At 42.6% G+C, this 16,937-nt stretch overlaps 1 protein-coding gene across 1 annotated transcript in view; it reads right to left on the bottom strand.

Moving 5' to 3' along the window:
• The window catches only part of HTT (huntingtin), a 149,969-nt gene extending 133,053 nt beyond the window's left edge, over positions 1 to 16,916 (bottom strand). The window contains exons 1-9 of the mRNA XM_060247262.1: positions 16,804 to 16,916; positions 15,603 to 15,686; positions 13,943 to 14,063; positions 9,788 to 9,847; positions 8,468 to 8,547; positions 6,347 to 6,485; positions 4,895 to 5,036; positions 2,813 to 2,991; positions 667 to 871 (exon numbers count right to left, since the gene is read on the bottom strand). Coding sequence (XP_060103245.1) covers positions 667 to 871; positions 2,813 to 2,991; positions 4,895 to 5,036; positions 6,347 to 6,485; positions 8,468 to 8,547; positions 9,788 to 9,847; positions 13,943 to 14,063; positions 15,603 to 15,686; positions 16,804 to 16,916 — 1,123 coding nt within the window. The remainder of the gene's footprint in view (positions 1 to 666; positions 872 to 2,812; positions 2,992 to 4,894; positions 5,037 to 6,346; positions 6,486 to 8,467; positions 8,548 to 9,787; positions 9,848 to 13,942; positions 14,064 to 15,602; positions 15,687 to 16,803) is intronic.
• Positions 16,917 to 16,937: the final 21 nt, after the last annotated feature.

Here is a 16,937-nt window from a genome sequence, read left to right as displayed (position 1 = left end):
ATGATCAACGAAGTTTAATTCTGGGTAGAAGCTTCTGTGTGCACAGGCACTGCAGTCAGATCCAGGTGAGTAGCCATGCTGGTCGGAAACAACAGAACAAAGTTTAAGTGCAGCGGCACCTTGAAGACACTCAAATTTTAACTCTGGGCAGAGCCTGCACACAAAAGCTCATACCCAGAATTCAACCGTGTTGGTCTTCACGATGCCCCTGGACTCAGACTTTGTTCTGTTGCTTCAGACCCCCCTGAATCTAACTTCTATATAGTAGTAAACCTCACGCTGCAAACTTGTCACTGCTATTAAGTGTGAACAAATTGATCAAAAATCATTACTGATTGTTAGAAATCCAATCAGAAAAAGAGGAAAACAATCATTTTGCAATACGTTAGCAATTAAAGAGGAAATATTTTATCAAAAGAAATACAACACAGCCACCAAGACATTAAGCAAGTCTTACAAGAACTCAAAAGCTGATTAAGGTATTTTGGTTAAACTTTATTATTAAAATCATTATTATTGTTATTACTACTGCTACTACAAATAGCTCTTTTTAGGAACTTTAAAAACATTACTATAAATGTAGAAATTTTAACTGAAACACAGGAATTTTAACGGAAAATTTGACATCGGTTTATTACAGAGAAGAAGTTGAAATAAACAGCTTACCTATAAGTTCTGCTATGCTATCACTGCGGTTTCTGCTGGAAGCCTCATCCTTGGATACACCAACCTGGGCAATACCCCCAGCAGTGGTCAACGCCAGGAGGAGCTCAGGAGGAGGTGTTCTGAGGAGCTGCTGTAGTAGCTCTAAAGCGCCAGTCACAACATTGTGATCCCGATGCTGAGTATAATGTAGGGTCAATTCATAAACCTAGACGCCAAGGAGCACAATTAGTCTCAGATGCCACAGATGACTGTGCCCCAGTGTCGCTATTTGGTTTCCAACTTGCGCTTCTCATGATGCGTCTAATGGCTCCCCCCTCCCAACACACACAGAGAGCTTCCAAAAGCAGCTTTTAGGGCAATGCAGGGATGACATAAGAATGGTCACGAAAGCTCTAGGAAAGGAATGGGTGCTCATTACATGGCTTTTAAAGCATGCACTAACTAAACCTGGAACAGCACATTAGAATCATTAAAATCAATACACATTCTTTTAATTTTCTGTTAAGATTTTAAAAACTAAATTGAAGTTTAAAAAAAAAAGCAGTCCCCTGTGCAAGCACCAGTTATTTCTGACTCTGGGGTGACGTCGCATCACGACGTTTTCACAGCAGACTTTTTACGAGGTGGTTTGCCATTGCCTTCCCCAATTAAAAACTCCACTGATTTAAAACTGGAAGCTACCCATAATTTACTATAATTTTTGGTACCAAGGGTATGGCTAATATTAAAAATTACCTGAAAAGTATAAATTCAAAATAAGAATCTTTATTTGGAGCACCTTCAAAGGCTTAGAAGGAAGGGGATGCTAGACTATGAACTCAGTTTCCTTGAATAAGACAGAAACCATGAATGCCCTTGTAAAGGAATTCCCTAAAACCCAGATCTTCAATAGCCAGTCTGCATGCTTTACACGCCCCAAGATGCTTTTCTACAGGCTAACAGCTAGCCATGGGAAAGCACTGGGAATAGGGCCACTGAGTGCTTTGGATATGCAGATGGCTCTGGCTTGGGAAGGACAGAAGACACCCAGCTAGAGAGTCACACCTCAGAATACATAGTTCAAACGACCAAAGAGTAGAGAATATTGGTCCCCTTTTAACAGGAAGAGGAAGATGAACCATGAAGGGGTAGCTGAGGGGAAATTATAGACTCCCTGACCACAATGAAGCAGTTAACTGCTTTATCCATTTTATCTTAAGCCATGAAGGACTAAGCCTTCATAAGGACTCGTTTGACCACATGTCAAAGGATAACAAATCCCATTTCTGAGATGTGAGGTAATGAACTACTTTTGACAAAGTACAGTTGCAAGAATAAATGGCCTACTTTAAATTAACATCCTTTGAAGTACGTAAAGAGTTTAGGGAAAGAGGATACGTGGTTCTATTGCTCTTCTGCAGAACCTGACTAAGTTTTCTGGATAGCATAAGAGAGCAATGCTTTCCATTTTGCTAATAATTTCTTTTTAGTCTGGACACTGGAGTTTGAACTCTGTGATGCACCATTTGCCACAATCAGTCACATTTATCTAAAAAGAGAGACCAGGTGGGGGGCAGCAGTTAAACACCTCAATGCTCAATTAGGGAGGTGCCCAAGCCAAGCTTTAAAGGCAGCAGAAGAAAGGAGCCTGAGATCAGACCACTCCGGTGCAGATTTCCTTTGAGGCCGTCAGATGCAAGCAGCAATTTGGAAAGCTGGTTTTAGGGGAGCAGAAAAAAGGGACCTGGATAACCCAGGCCAGCCCTATCCCATGAGATCTCAGAGAGTCAGCCCTGGTTAGTACTCTGGGGAGAGCCCTCCAAGAAAATCCAGGGTTGCTAGGCAGGGGCAGGAAACCGCAAACGACCCCTGGATGGTTCTTGCCTTGGTCCTGGGGTCACCAGGAGTCAATTATGACTTGACAGCAAAAAGAAAAGGGGGGAGGGAGCAAAGTTCTGTTTGGTTGAGCAGTCTTCTCTCCCTCACAAGGGAGCAGGCTCCTGTGAGGACTGATTCAGAGAATCATACAATCATTCTCTCTAGTTCTAATCTCCTCTGATAAAGCTGAAGTAAGAAGCAGCACATTTTATAACCAATGTAAAAGTTAAACTTTAAATACACATTGGCTCATCGACTAAAATAGTAGCATCCAACATTTTATTCCTACCTGTATAAGTTGATTCAAGGAAGGAGAAATCTCAGTCTCTTTTCGTATCATACCAAAGCTACCTTTCAGACTTGTATCTTTCACTTGCTGCTGCAGTAAAGGTATTAGATACCTTAAAGTGAGCAACACTCCAAGAATTAAAACAGTAGGATATTCATCTTCTATGGGAGACAATAAACCTGCAAAGGTAATAATTGTGATTTAGAAGATACATCACCAATCCATTTTCTCAGAAGAACCCAAGAGCAGGTAGCAACCTTTTCATGAACTCTGGTTCTCTCTGCTGTAAATTGGGATAGTAAACATTTTCTGGATTGCTGTCCTATTTTAATTCCAACATGTCAATTCCCACAACTCATGAAGATAGCCAAGGAAAGTTTATCAAATTGTCATCCAAGACGATTAAGGATCTTCTTTCTGTCTCTTAGAATCAACAATAGAAAGGTGAGTTGCTAGCTTTTGAGACTCTTGTGTCCCACTCCCAGCATGGGGGATATCCCTTGGCAGGTCAACATCTGAACTTTCCAAAATTTGAAAAGGACAACCTGTACTCACATGGAAAGTGTCTGAAAAAGGGGGCAACTCCCATATATTTATTCTATTATCTGAAGTCTCTTAGCCCTAAACACAGTATCTCCACCAGTGCTCTGTGAGATACACACACATCCCACATTGCCATACAATAAATAAAATACAAACAGCATCTCATTTAAGAAGACGTCTTGGTTTTTATACCTTGCTTTTTTTTTACGCGAAGGTGCCTCAGAGGAGCTTACAATCTCCTTCCCTTCCTCTCTCCAAAACAGACACCCTGTGAGCAATGTTCCCTCTAAGCTGCAGAGTCTTGTGAGCAAAAATTCTACTTTGTGAGCTCCTGGCAGTAAAGTTGTGCGCTACTGCATAAATTAGTGTGCTCTGGAGCCATTTTTCCTGAGCTAAAACAAAAATGTGTGAGCTGGAGGCTAAAAATCTGTGAGCTAGCTCATGCTAACTCAGCTTAGAGGGAACACTGCCTGTGAGGAAGGGGAGGCTAGAGAGTTCTGCATGACTGGGAGCCAGTCCAAGGTTATGCAGCAGGAGTCTTGCAGAGGAGGAGTGGGGAATCAAATCCAGTTCTCCTGATTCGAGTTCACTGCTCTTAATCGCTGCTCCATGCTGCCTGGTTAGCAGGCATATCAGTCTTAAACCTTTGCTTAATACAGAATCAATGAAAGGCCGCCTGCACTGAAAATGTCTTGTCTGCCTTTCTTGATTTGCACATGCATGTTATACATAGTATCTCTCTCTCTTAACTGAATGGGAAAGGCTACGCTTTCTTAGGAGCTCTGGGATTCTGTGCCATTCTCAGGTATTCCAGGCAACACCAGACAAATGTCTAGGCTCTTCTCACTACACAACTTACCATTTAAGGACATTCTATTTTAAAAAAACAAGCATCTGGCATACATTGTTGTGGGATTTGCCCTGAACCATCATTGAGGAAGGATCATCTTTCCACGTTCTCCCCATTAAAGTGCCCTGAACCATTCTGAGATTCAGAAGACGCAGGGAGTAATAATAGTGAGAGGGGAGGCTTCAGGGTGCAAGAGCCGAAGCACTTTCATTAATGGGCTGCATGCATCCATGGGGAACTGACCAGGATCATCTTACGAAGCTCCAGATTTCTCGAAGCAAGTAAAAAGCAGTCCAGAAAGACCACTGCTGCCCCGTCCCCTTGGGAGACACATGCATACCAGCAACTATCAGACCATGAGAGGTCAACAGAAATCTCCAAAGGAGTCTCAGTCTTCTTAATATTGCCAGGTAAACATCAAACTAGAGCATTTTCCAGGATGAGCTACATGTTAAATTCTTTTCCTTGCATACTGAGCTTGTATGGACTAATATTTTATTTGCTGTAATCATGGACGTGAGTGGCAGCAAACTCCAGGGTCTATTTTCCCTAACATCAGGATAACAGGGTTTGTACATGCAACTGTGCATCAGGGGGGAAACCAGTACTGCTTTACAGAATAAGCAGTGTTTATGAAAGGGGCTTGGATATGGCTACCAAACAAAAAAAGCTATGTTTTGGCACCTTACCAAGCAGTACATTCAGTAGCCAAGTATAGAAATACTGAGTTCTTCGTGAATGCTGGCAGATGCTCACAGCCGATGCAGCTGCTGTTCGACGGATAGTAGGAGAACTGCTCTTGAGGTTAGCTACAAAAGTCTTCAATAAAGCCTACGGACAAAGAAACTCCTCTCAACATTTTGCATATCTGCAAAAAGATCTAAACTTAATTTTATTAGACTGTCATGTGCTTTGAAGCAACGTTGTGAGTAAAATGTGTTACAGTTATACCTGCATCCCAGTGTTAGCAATCTTCCAGACTTAGATTTAATTAAACCTGTTATCCAATCCATTATTAAATAAGCAGTCCATAGTGCTCGCTATCAGATGTCCGCCCATCAATTATCCCTGAAACGCCACAAAAGACCTCCATCTTCAGCACTGGCAAAGAACTGGGTGTTATTTGAGGAAGGATTCTGAACGCAGAACCTCACTGATGGAGGAACTGTTCAGCTGCCCCTGTTGATTCAGCTGAGGAGCGGTAGCCCTGTTCACATGCTGCAATGAACGCACATACATCCTTCCCATATGTGAATACACCTGTCTGCACTTTCACTTAACTAGTGAAACCAGGGTTCTGTACCTGGATAAATAAGGGATTTGTTTTACATGTTCAGCTGTACAGGCAGTGACTGTAACGTGAAAATTACTCAACATGCATACAAAGTGTACACCACACATGGATTACACGCGTTCCCCGTAACTTGTGGCCAGGGCTATATGACTTTCTGGCGACCAAAACTATTCAAATCTTTCTGCCTGAAGATCCTTCGGGTGGCCTCATGCAAGGAGAATCTGCAAGGCAGCTGGCATCAGGGCTAACACTGAGCAGGCAATCCGTTGTCATTGTTCAGTCTGAAACATTAGTGTGTGAACTACAAACAAATGATATGAGTACTAAATGACAAAGAAACCGGCAAAATATTTGTGTGACAATGAACTGGGGAAAAGGGTCTGCCACCTTGCGAGAGCATCCGCAAGTATAAAGAGGAGAGATGTGAGACAGCCTACAAAGAATACCACCATTATTCAACTTCACAAAAATGAAATAAAGATGGAATCCTGCAATTTTGGATTTCTTGTCAGAGCATGCCTTGATGTAACATGTTTATGTTATATTTCACCAATTCCAGATAGGAGAGAATACAAAAATATCACCTCTGACAACAAGCACAACCTTTTGTTTCTAGACAAAACAGCAGGAACAGAGTTTAAAAATAATCCAAGCCACAAATATTCTTGACCCACCTAGATGCCAGCACTGGCTACATCCACTCTATAGAACTTATCCTCTTGCTTCCCTGTCCCACTAATTAGTCTTTCTGTTTTGCATACTCCAAAACAACAATGTAGCTATTGTTTGTAAAAATGTTATGTACTATTATACATTATCTGGTATACTATAAAGAAAAAAACTGTACCTTAATTTCATTGTCATTTGCAAAGTTTCCAAAAGCTGACATGATTTTTGGTACTGCTCCAGCCAGCGTCTCTTGTACTGATTCTTCAGGCCGTTTGCACACCCGTGTTAGACAGGGCAACAGGTTGACTAAATAAGGCCTGAGGGGGAAAACATGAAACATTAGATGATGTTGAACTTAAAAGGGTGCCCTCAGGAGCAGCCATATGAAAGCCAAGTAGCTTCTTCATACTCATGCAGTTGCTGAACAATCCCTATGAAAGAAATGCACCTAGGCAAATGGCAGCAGGTCCTTCTGGGAAATAGTGAATGTCAACCCCTTGTCCAAGCACAGTAGCCTCATACATGTGGCATAAGGAGAACAGCTGCCACCTCTCCACTCAGTTCCACCTGACCGTAGCAAGCAATGCAATTACCACCCCAGTGCACACCAAGAACTCAGGATGGCAATGTATGCGATGCACACTGGAGCAAAAATTTTAAACTTCTGCCAGGCCTTTGGTTGAGGTGGTGGGTGTTAAACCATCTTGGCCTCCCCTGCCCAGTGCCTTGCAAATACTGTTATCATCATCTATGGGGCACTGTTGTATATCAGGGTACCCACCACCAACTGCTTAAAAACGCCTGTAAATCAGGCTATCTATTCCATCTGTTAAAAATCCTAGAGGAAATGTCAGACTGGTAGTGTTTTTAATGCCATCTTGTTTGACTGTTTTATATAATCTTTTAAATTATTATTTTATATGTTGTGAGCTGCCCTGAGGCCCTTGTGAAGTAAATAACATTTACATGGGTCTGATCAGGTATCAACTGGATGAGACTGAAAGAGCTCCTGCGGTTGTAATGCATCTCTCAAGTGTGCAGCAGTAGTGAAAAGGCAAACTCCATGCTGGGGATTACTAGGAAAGGGACTGAGTACAAAACAGCCAAGACTGCGATGTGCTTGCAGGGGGACTGGAGCACCTTTTCTATGAGTCTTGCACTTTCACTTTAGAAAAAGGTGACTAAGGAGTACATGATAGAGGTTTACAATGTTATAAAATTACGCATGGGGTGGAGGAAGGAGAGAATATTATCAGGTATTTAATGGCTTTGTTTACACCAAGCACACTCCGCTAAGTATGACCATTGCCCCTGGGGACTGCCAGGCAAGGGGCAGGGTTGGTTAGCCCAGGCTATGGTCCCAAGCAGAGGCCACATAAAGGAAAGGGCCCTGAGCCGGAAGGATGCAGCAAGGAAGAGCATGCTGGTCAAAGAGAAGGAAAGGAAACTTGGTGGGGAGAAAAGACTGTATGTGCAAAAATCCAAATCCTGCTGAGTGGGGCTCCAGGTGAGACAGTTTAGGGATAGCCAATGGCATTACTCATTATGTGTTTTAGACAAATTACTGTAGTGAATAAAACTGGGGTTCCTGCATTACCTCTGCCTGTGTCATCACGGACCTGGGAGACAACAATGTGCCCCTACTCTCACAAGCTGTTGCAGACAGCTAGAGACTGTGTAGTGTTTGGTGCATATTTTAGTTACTAGCTGCATTTGGAGGTCCTCTGCTAAGCAAGGTCTCCGGGCCTCTGCCCAAATTCTAGTCATGGTACCTCTGACTTAAAACGAATTCAATATCTATATTAAAGCAAGAGCTCAATCACTCAACATGACGGAAGTTAGTTTTCTATTGTGTCCTTAACTTGTAATTAGTCCGTGCAACAGAAATGCAAAAACCTTACTAACTTTCAAGAGTGTCACCTTAGAGCGTTTTGAATGTTGAACCCCCGGGGTTTGTAGCAGAATAACCCATGCCTTTCCATTCCATACTGGGCCACCTTTGGATAAAGGACAAACTGCTTTGTGCCAGACACACCATTTGTCATGGAAGGCAGAATAATTAAAGACAACTTGGTGGAGCAAGACTATTATTTTAATAATCTTCTAATCGGTAAAGTTAGCCTGACATCAGCACGGCTCTAAAAGGAACCCTTCTTGGCAATCCAATCCAGATGTTCTCAGGGGCCTCCTCACAAGTAGCAGAAGTTCCCAGGTTCTTTCCAGCAAGGAAAGTCACCTTTCTACCATCCTACTCTGGCTTGACAAAAATAGGTATACAGGATTAAAAGAGTGATCTCACCGGCATTTCAGGGGGCGAACAAGATGTGCAAGTTCAGCAAACCTCCAAAGGGCAGCACGCAGACTTCGAGAAGCACCATTCTAGCCAGATATCATTGAGAACATCTGTTAGCCATCTTTTAAGCAATGGTTTTATTTTGCAAATAAAACAGGAAAATCAGGTATGTATATAGACATCTAAGGCAAAGGTTCATTTTAAACCTGAACCCACCAGTAATTTCCGAAAAACAGAAGGTATTCCCAATGAGAGAGTAGGATTTTTCCATCTCCACCTCCTGCTGCAGCCCTTATGAGGGTGATTTGGCAGAGAGAATGCGACTGGTTCAAGGGCACCCAGCAAGCTTCCAGGACGGAGTGGAGAACTGGACCTGGGCCTCCCACATCCTAGTCCAGCACCCAAACTACTGTACCATACAGGCTCTTATTACATTTGTATTCTGACCCCCCCTCCTCATAATTAAGACATCTTTAAGCCTAATTATTTTATTTCCATGTCAGCAACTACATTGCAAGAATCCAGAATTGGTGAACTTTCACTTTTCGGTTCACAGACTTCACAAAATGCACACCCTCACTAGATAAAAAGACGCTTAACTCCAACACATTCTTTCTTGTTTCCAGATGTGTGCATTTTCAAGCATTCCTCAGGTCAACTGGTTTGATTGCAGCCCACAGAAGGAGTGAGGAACCCAAGCCCTGCTGCCAGACTGCGGCTCCAGCAGACTCTGAAATGCATCCCTGCAGCAGCCACCTGGTACTACTTTTTATTCTGCAATGCTGGTAGTATTTTTCCAACCTCCTGTCCCCAGAGTATTGCCTAACTACTAATCTAGTGGTCTACAACAGCGATCATTACCATCACTATGATATCTGACCTTCGGGCCAATGATCTGCAACGGCTTTTAAGAACAGATTCAGGTGGGTCACCCTCTTGTTCTGAAGCAACAGAACAAAGGAGCCTAGTGGCACCTCTAAGACCAACAAAGCTTAATGCTGAGTATGCGCACTTTGTTCTAGTATCCTGTAACAAATTCATGAAAAGCTTTTTACATTTTTCCTCAAGATCTGTATTTTTGCTCACCCTTAATGCACTCATTCACAACCCAATCTTCTAAAGAACATGTCTTCTGTCTCAATTCAGTTTATTTCTAACTCAGTAATAAAGAAATATTTTACTAGCAGCTACATGAATTTCAGGATTACAAGTCAGAACACTTAGTCACCACACTCTTTAAGTGTCACTTTCACGTGATTCATCCCACTCTTCATTCATATCCTTTTATCACAGTAAATTTAAAACTACAATCAATAACCCCCTCACCTTTTTAATCTCTTTGTAAAGCTCCAACTGCAGCCTTGGAAGGTTAGAATCCATCAAAGCCTAGAAGAAACCAAACCATCGATTCAACCAATAAGCATTCTTTCAACATATTCTGTTTTGCAGTGACCACCTTGCAAGTCTACTCAATGCAGTGATATGAAACGCTTGAAGAAGGGCAGGCAAGGACACAGCCAGGCCACCCAGCCCACAGACCCAACTGCAGCAGTCCTGGCAGAGAAGGACTCAGGAGACGAAGGCCCAACAGCCTTAGTCCGAATGCAGAGACAAACGATCCCTACGGCTCTTGCCATTAAGCACTGCCATTCTTATACAGGCCAATAATTTTATTTATTAAAAATATTTCTATCTTTGACTCAAGAAGACTTACAAGTCATAATTCAAACATTATCATTTAAAATCAGTGGAATAACCACCACCACCCGCCCTCGAATGCACACCTATCCCCAAAAGATGCCTGCAGGTTATACTCTGTAAAAAGCCCTGGCAAATAAAATGGCCTTGCAGCATCTCCTGAATATTTCTAAAGACTCTGCTCCCTTCACCTCCTTAGGGAGACCATTCAGCCAAGAGGGGACAACGAAGGAAGAGGAATGGGCCCTGGTCAGTGTCAAGTGGGTCACTCTGAATGGGAGAACAGCCAGTAGGTGGCAACCTAGAACTCAGGGGCACAAAGGTTGGGAAGGGTCCTTTTGATTTGTGGGCCCTCAGCCATAAACGGCTTTGAAGGTCACATTGGACCCTGAATTGGACTCAGAAACTGGTGGGAAATATATTTCTGCTGGCTGCCACAATCTGAACCAGTTGCAGTTTTCAGACTGTTTTCAAAAGTATGGACCAGCATGGACTGATCAGTTGAATCCAAGAAAGGTGAGTTGGCAGACAAAGCTAACAGAAGGAACTCTTGGCCATTGTGCCAACCTGCTTTTCAAACAGCAAGGCTGGGTCTCTGTGAACTCCCAAACTTTTAACCTGCTCTGCAAGCCAATTTATCTGACAGAAACAGAGTGCACATTATTTTTCACAGCACTGCCAGTTTAGGGTGGCATTCATCAGCCAATATGAAGATGTGAGTGCTTGCCATTTTTATATTCTGGGTGTGTGTGTGGGGAGGGGTCCAATTGAACCTACAGGCATCAGTTTAAATTCTACTGCTTTCTAAAGGTAACAAGACAGCAGCATCTCCTTGACCTTGAACCATCTACCATCACATCAGGGGCTGATGTAATGCTGTTAGTGAAATCTGCATGTTAACTTATACATGAGTGATAGTGGATTTTAATACGTTCTTATCTTTTTTGTAACTCACTGAGCACCTTGCTAACAGAAACATGTCAAGCATATTTGATTAACAAAAACCCCATGGTGGAGATGCTATATTTCCAGAAATTTTGACATCATGGGGGGAAATTTCGGAAAAACCTAAAATACGTGTAATACTTGAAATATATGTAATGTACATGCAATGCTTTGGTTTGCAATCAAATCGAAATTTGACTCTCTAACAGCATAACATGTTTTATGTATAACTTGCTTAGAATACAAAATTTCAACATTTGACATACTATTTTAAAATTACAAATGTCTAAGTTTTCTATAAGCTAAACACCCATTACTTAAGAGAAAACTGCAAAAGCTGATGCATCCTATGCTATCTTAGCACACGTACCTTAGTTCCTCCTACAATTTGGTGTAATGGTTAAGTCCACGGACTCTTATCTGGAAGAACTGGGTTTGATTCCCCACTCCTCCACTTGCACCTGCTGAGATGGCCTTGGGTCAGCCATAGCTTTCATAGCAGCTGTCCTTGAAAGGGCAACTGCTGTAAAAGCACTCTCAGCCCCACCTACCTCACAGGGTGTTTGTTGTGTGTGTGTGGGGGGGAGGGGAAGGTAGAGGAGATTGTGACCGCTCTGAGACTCTGAGATTCAGAGTATAGGGCGGGATATAAATCCAAAATCATCATCTTCTACATGTGTCCTCTTCCTTCTGTGGCTATGGGTGAGAGAGAACTCAGTTTTCAAGAAACTTCCAGAGTTTTCTCTGAGTCCCTTGTGCACTTTCTGCACCCTTGTGCACCCTGCCTCCTTCTGATTTTCTTTGCCTCCAGCAAAGTAAGGCAATAAGCTACTTGCTACCCAGTCCATGGGTATTTATTTATTTGTTTGTTCGATTTATATCCCGCCCTACCCCACCAAAGCAGGCTCAGGGTGGCTTACAATACAGAATGCTAACAGTAAATCAGTTTAAAATACATTAATGACTATACAATAAAATACATAAAAATACATAAAACTCACATCAATATACTATGCTACCTCTTCCTTAAGTCAATTCTTCCAGTATTCCAGTGTTCAATATTATGATGTAAATATTCAGGCATCCCGGTATCGATCAGTTGTATGCCAACCGGAAGAGGGCTGTTTTACAGGCCCTGCGGAACTGTTCAAGGTTCCGCAGGGCCCTCACCTCCTCTGGGAGCTGGTTCCACCAACAGGGGGCTGCAATCGAAAAGGCCCTGTCTCTGGTCACTTTCAGATGGGCCTCCTTTGACCCAGGGATTATAAGGAGGTTCTGAGACCCCGATCTCAGCACTCTCTGGGGAACATGTGGGGAGAGACGGTCCCCAAGGTAGGCAGGTCCCAGGTATATCTGTCACAGTAGTTTGAGGGAGAGGAGAAAAAAAAATCCACTACAAGGGAAGAGCCAGGTCAAAAGGACAACAGAAGATCTGCAACTGAGAAGCAATGAAAGCCCTGAATGCTGTCCTCATGAAGATTAGGAATCTTTTTAGGTATAGAAATGGATTTTTGAGCTGTGTATGTCTACACCATGCCTACCTTGTTTTTAAAAGCATTTCACTTATTCTAAAAGAGAAAATATTTCACAGGAGGTTTTTTTTCCAGAATGCCACAGAATTTTCAATTTTTCCATTGGAAAAACTGGGGGAAAGTCATTGGGGCTGTCCCCACCCCACCCCCGTTTTGTTTCTCCTCACCCAGGCCTTCACATCTCTAAAGCATGTGTACCTGAAGCATTCTGTTTCCCCCCTGGTTTTAGTCATCCAGCCAACATGTGTTCATACAGCAAAATCTAGTGATAGTCAAAATAGCCGCCCTTGTCATTCTCCTCCCTGTTGGCGATTATCAGCACCGAGAGAGAGAGAGAATCCCCTACACTGAATCTCTGACACCCCAGGTGGAAGGAGCCCCACGAGCAAAGGGGCTGCTTAATCTGGAATGGTCAGAGGAGGAGAGAGAAGGCTGGTTGCTGAGATCGCCAAAACCATTCCCACCAAGATCTAAATCTCCTTCTCAATTCTGCACAATCAAGAGCGTAACAAAGTAACAGAACAGAGATACAACAAAAAAATAAAACTGCTTGTCTGATTACATCCTCTCTATCTCAAAGAAAGATTATGTCTTTACTGTTTCTGTAACAGAGCAATGTACATCCCCACGTCAATGGATCAATGTATATGCCTTCATGTTGTTACCCGCCCTGAGCCTGCCTCAGCGGGATGAGCGGGATATAAATCTCATCCATCTATCCATCCATCCATCAAATAAGTAGACAGACATGGTCTGGGAATTCCATCCTCAGGACCTGGGGACTATAGGAAAGGATTTCAGCTTCCCCTGCCCTGCAAGATTATCCAGACCTAAAACAGTCCAGGTGAGTCACCGTTAGCCCCTCTGGGAAAACCAAATGTGTGCCAGTGACCGCGTGCGAGTTTCTTCAGCAGGCATGCCATCTCCCTGGATGCCATGGTCCAAAATTGAATCAGGAACTTGCAAAAATGGAAATCAAGATCTGAGCAAGGAACTCCCAGACCACACCTGTAGAACAGATCCAGGAACAGCTGAGGAAAGCATTTTGTATAGTGATATCCTCAGACACAAGCTCTTCCATCTCTCCTTATCAAATCTGTATACCAGCTTTCTTCCTTAATGAAACTGAAAGTGGCAAATCCAGAATTCTCAAGTGGTCTCCAGTCCCAAAACTACTTAATTTCTGTGGGGTTGGCATATCGTGTGCCTCCAGAATGGAACACAGAGATCACAGTTATGAGAGACATATATGAGCATCCCATAACAGAGGAACGTATAAAACTACAAAAAACCCAAACAAACATACCTTTATAACTTTATTGAGACATTCATCAGCAACCATCCTTACATCTGATTCTGCATCATCACTACAAAGTAGAAAAAGTTCCATAGCGATGCCCAGCAATTTTTGAAACTCTGGAGAATTTCTAAAGGAAAGAAACAAAAGTTAAACTGGGCTACACCTACCTAGTTAGAACAACTTCTGAAAGTAACTCTATTTATAAAACCCTTAGAAATGAGAGACAGTTTGGTGTAGTGGTTAAGTGTGTGGATTCTTATCTGGGAGAACTGGGTTTCATTCCCCATTCCTCCACTGGCAGCTGCTGGAATGGCCTTGGGTCGCCAGAGCTCTCGTAGAAGTTGTCCTTGAAAGGGCAGCTGCTGTAAGAGCTCCCTCAGCCCCACCTACCTCACAGGGGGGGAGGGTAAAGGAGATTGTTGGGGGGGGGAGGGTAAAGGAGATTGTGACCGCTTTGAGACTGAGATTCAGAGTAAAGGGCGGGGTATAAATCCAATATCTTCTTGGAATGAAAATTTAAATTCACCTATGATAAAATCTGGAAGTTACTACAGGAGATGCATAAGAAAAAAATAGCTTGCAATTAAAGCAAAACAAGTTCAAACAAGACAGCAGCTTTTAACTACACATGTTAATACATAATCTGCCTTGTTAATATATAACCTATGCTGCTGAAGACCTAGGGCTGGATCCTAAGCGCCATGTTTGTGGAACAGACTTTCCAACCTCTCCCTTCCCAATGGAGCCCACCAAAATCTTTCTCCCAGACTTCATGGACACCTGCAAGAGGGTCTGCAGTGGGAAGGGGGATATAAGCAGAGATCTTATAAACAGGAAAAAAATGCCATTTTACCCAGGCAGAGAGATCCACTTCTGAGCATTTATGGCAACAAAAATGCCTTGGTTTAAGCACTGAAGCTATGCAACGGAAAATAGGGGAAAATTGATCAAAAGCTCATTTATAACAAAGATTACTACTGAATTATCACAGCCTAAATTTTAACTATCTTCAGCCTAAATTATAACTGAAAGCAAAGGCTTTAAAAACCCCAAAATAGAATAAAGGAAGCTGAGAGACTGAAAGCAGGGCTTGAAGGTTTTTCATTGATTCTTGACCTTTGACAAGAAAAAGCTGTCATATGAAGCTGCATGCAAAAAAAGTCCTCTTAAAAGGAGAACACAACAAGGAAGAGGAAAAGGGCTGGCAACATGCCAACCCTGTGCAATGGGAGTCACACCTGTGTTTCTACATTATCTCAGAGTACCAGCTATCATTGGCAGGTGTACAACTGGGTGCCCCTCCCTTTTGTGGCTAACTATATTTGACAAAGTCTTCTCTGGGCAGCTAGCCCATTTCACACTATATGGCAAAAATATCAAGCAGTGGCACAGACAAGGTTGCTGCAGGGCTTGAAATATGCTGCCCTCCCCATTTCTTTTTTCCTAGCCTCTCTTTTGCTTCACAAAAGGAAAGAAAACAGATTTTAAGTTATGTATCAATTTCTAGTCATAGATTATACCTTGCAATTGCAACTGTTAGACTTGCATGCATAGGTCACCTGTCCAGCTTACAAAATAATGTAATGAAATTATCACTGCATATATCAACCCTAGAAAACACAACAGCATTTCAATTAACACACTCCAAAAAAGCATACAATTTTACCTTAGAGACTGAGCAACTATATTTTCGCATATTGTTAGACAATGATTCACTCGATCTTTCTTGGTAGTAGAAAGGTCTTTCCTTCTAAAATAAAAGGATCAAATTTGAAAAGTTTTTCTTCAAATGCAAGATGAGTAATTAGAAAGGGTATCCAACTAATATTTAAGCTTTATCTTGAGTACTTGGGCAACTTCTCATGTATGAATACTGTTTACTTAAACAACTCCTCTTCATATGTTAACAGGGTTTTGCTTCTTTTCTCAAGACAGTTCATGCTGACTAATTCTTCCGTCGTAATTCCTTAAATCCTCCATACAATTTGGACCCCAGCAATAATTTCCATTAATGGAAAAGGCAGGTAATGTGCACAAAAAATACTTTGTTCTGTATCTTAAAAGATGAACTGTGTCTCTCTGACTCATCTACAGTACTACCCTTTCTATGGAAAGACCTCTCAAAAACAAGTGCCCAGTGCCTCCTGTGCTGACCAGATCAAGACTCTCTTATTAACTCAAGCTTTTAAATAACTGATTGGCTTATTTTTGGAATTGTCCTGCTTTCCAGCTTTTTCTTTTACTACTGCTTTGTACACTGAAAGGATTTTACTGATAATTTAAAAAAAATACATGATGCTTAATTACTGTATTTTAACTTTTAAAGCCACCTTAGAATGGTAAATAAAACATATGCATTTTATGTAGAAATGAAGTAATCTTCATTTGCCACAACTTGTTTTAGCAGTACAGAGAACCAGTCATGAAAACTGAACGCTTTGCTTAGTCCTGATTTTTTTCATTTGCAGGAACACTTACCTAATTATTATATAGAAAATGCTGCTGCTCAAAAAAGGTAATTAGCCTTCAGTTCTCAAGACATAATGCATACCTGTTCTATACCTGCTACCTACAAAAAAATGAAACTCAGAAATATTACAAAACCAAATACAGGCCAAATCGCTGCCCAGAGCTATACCTGACAGATGATTCTGGCAAATACCTCTAGTCTAGCCCTTTCCTAACCAGAACCAGAACCTGCCAGCCGATCCTCAAGGAAGACCAGCGGCGCTGCGGTATCACAGCTGGACAAAGATCGCAGAGGCCAGGCCAAGACATGCAGATGACCTCTTGTTAACGTAGCGGCCACATGAAGGGTTCAGCCCCGCAGCTGCTGGAGCCACCAATGCGCCCCCCCCCCCACTCACGGCCTCTGGGGCGGCTCCTCCGGCGGGGCGGCGGGGGGGGCGGGGCTGTGCTGCTGCTGCTGGAAGGAGCGGAGGGACTCGAAGGCCTTCATGAGCTTCTCCATGGTGGCCATGGCGCGGCGAGGGAGGGCCGC

This window comes from Heteronotia binoei, chromosome 9 (assembly GCF_032191835.1).
Source record: "Heteronotia binoei isolate CCM8104 ecotype False Entrance Well chromosome 9, APGP_CSIRO_Hbin_v1, whole genome shotgun sequence".
Classification (NCBI taxonomy): Eukaryota; Metazoa; Chordata; class Lepidosauria; order Squamata; family Gekkonidae; genus Heteronotia; species Heteronotia binoei.
Note: the sequence above shows the minus strand (reverse complement) of the source record. Positions and strands in the feature narration are given on the sequence as shown.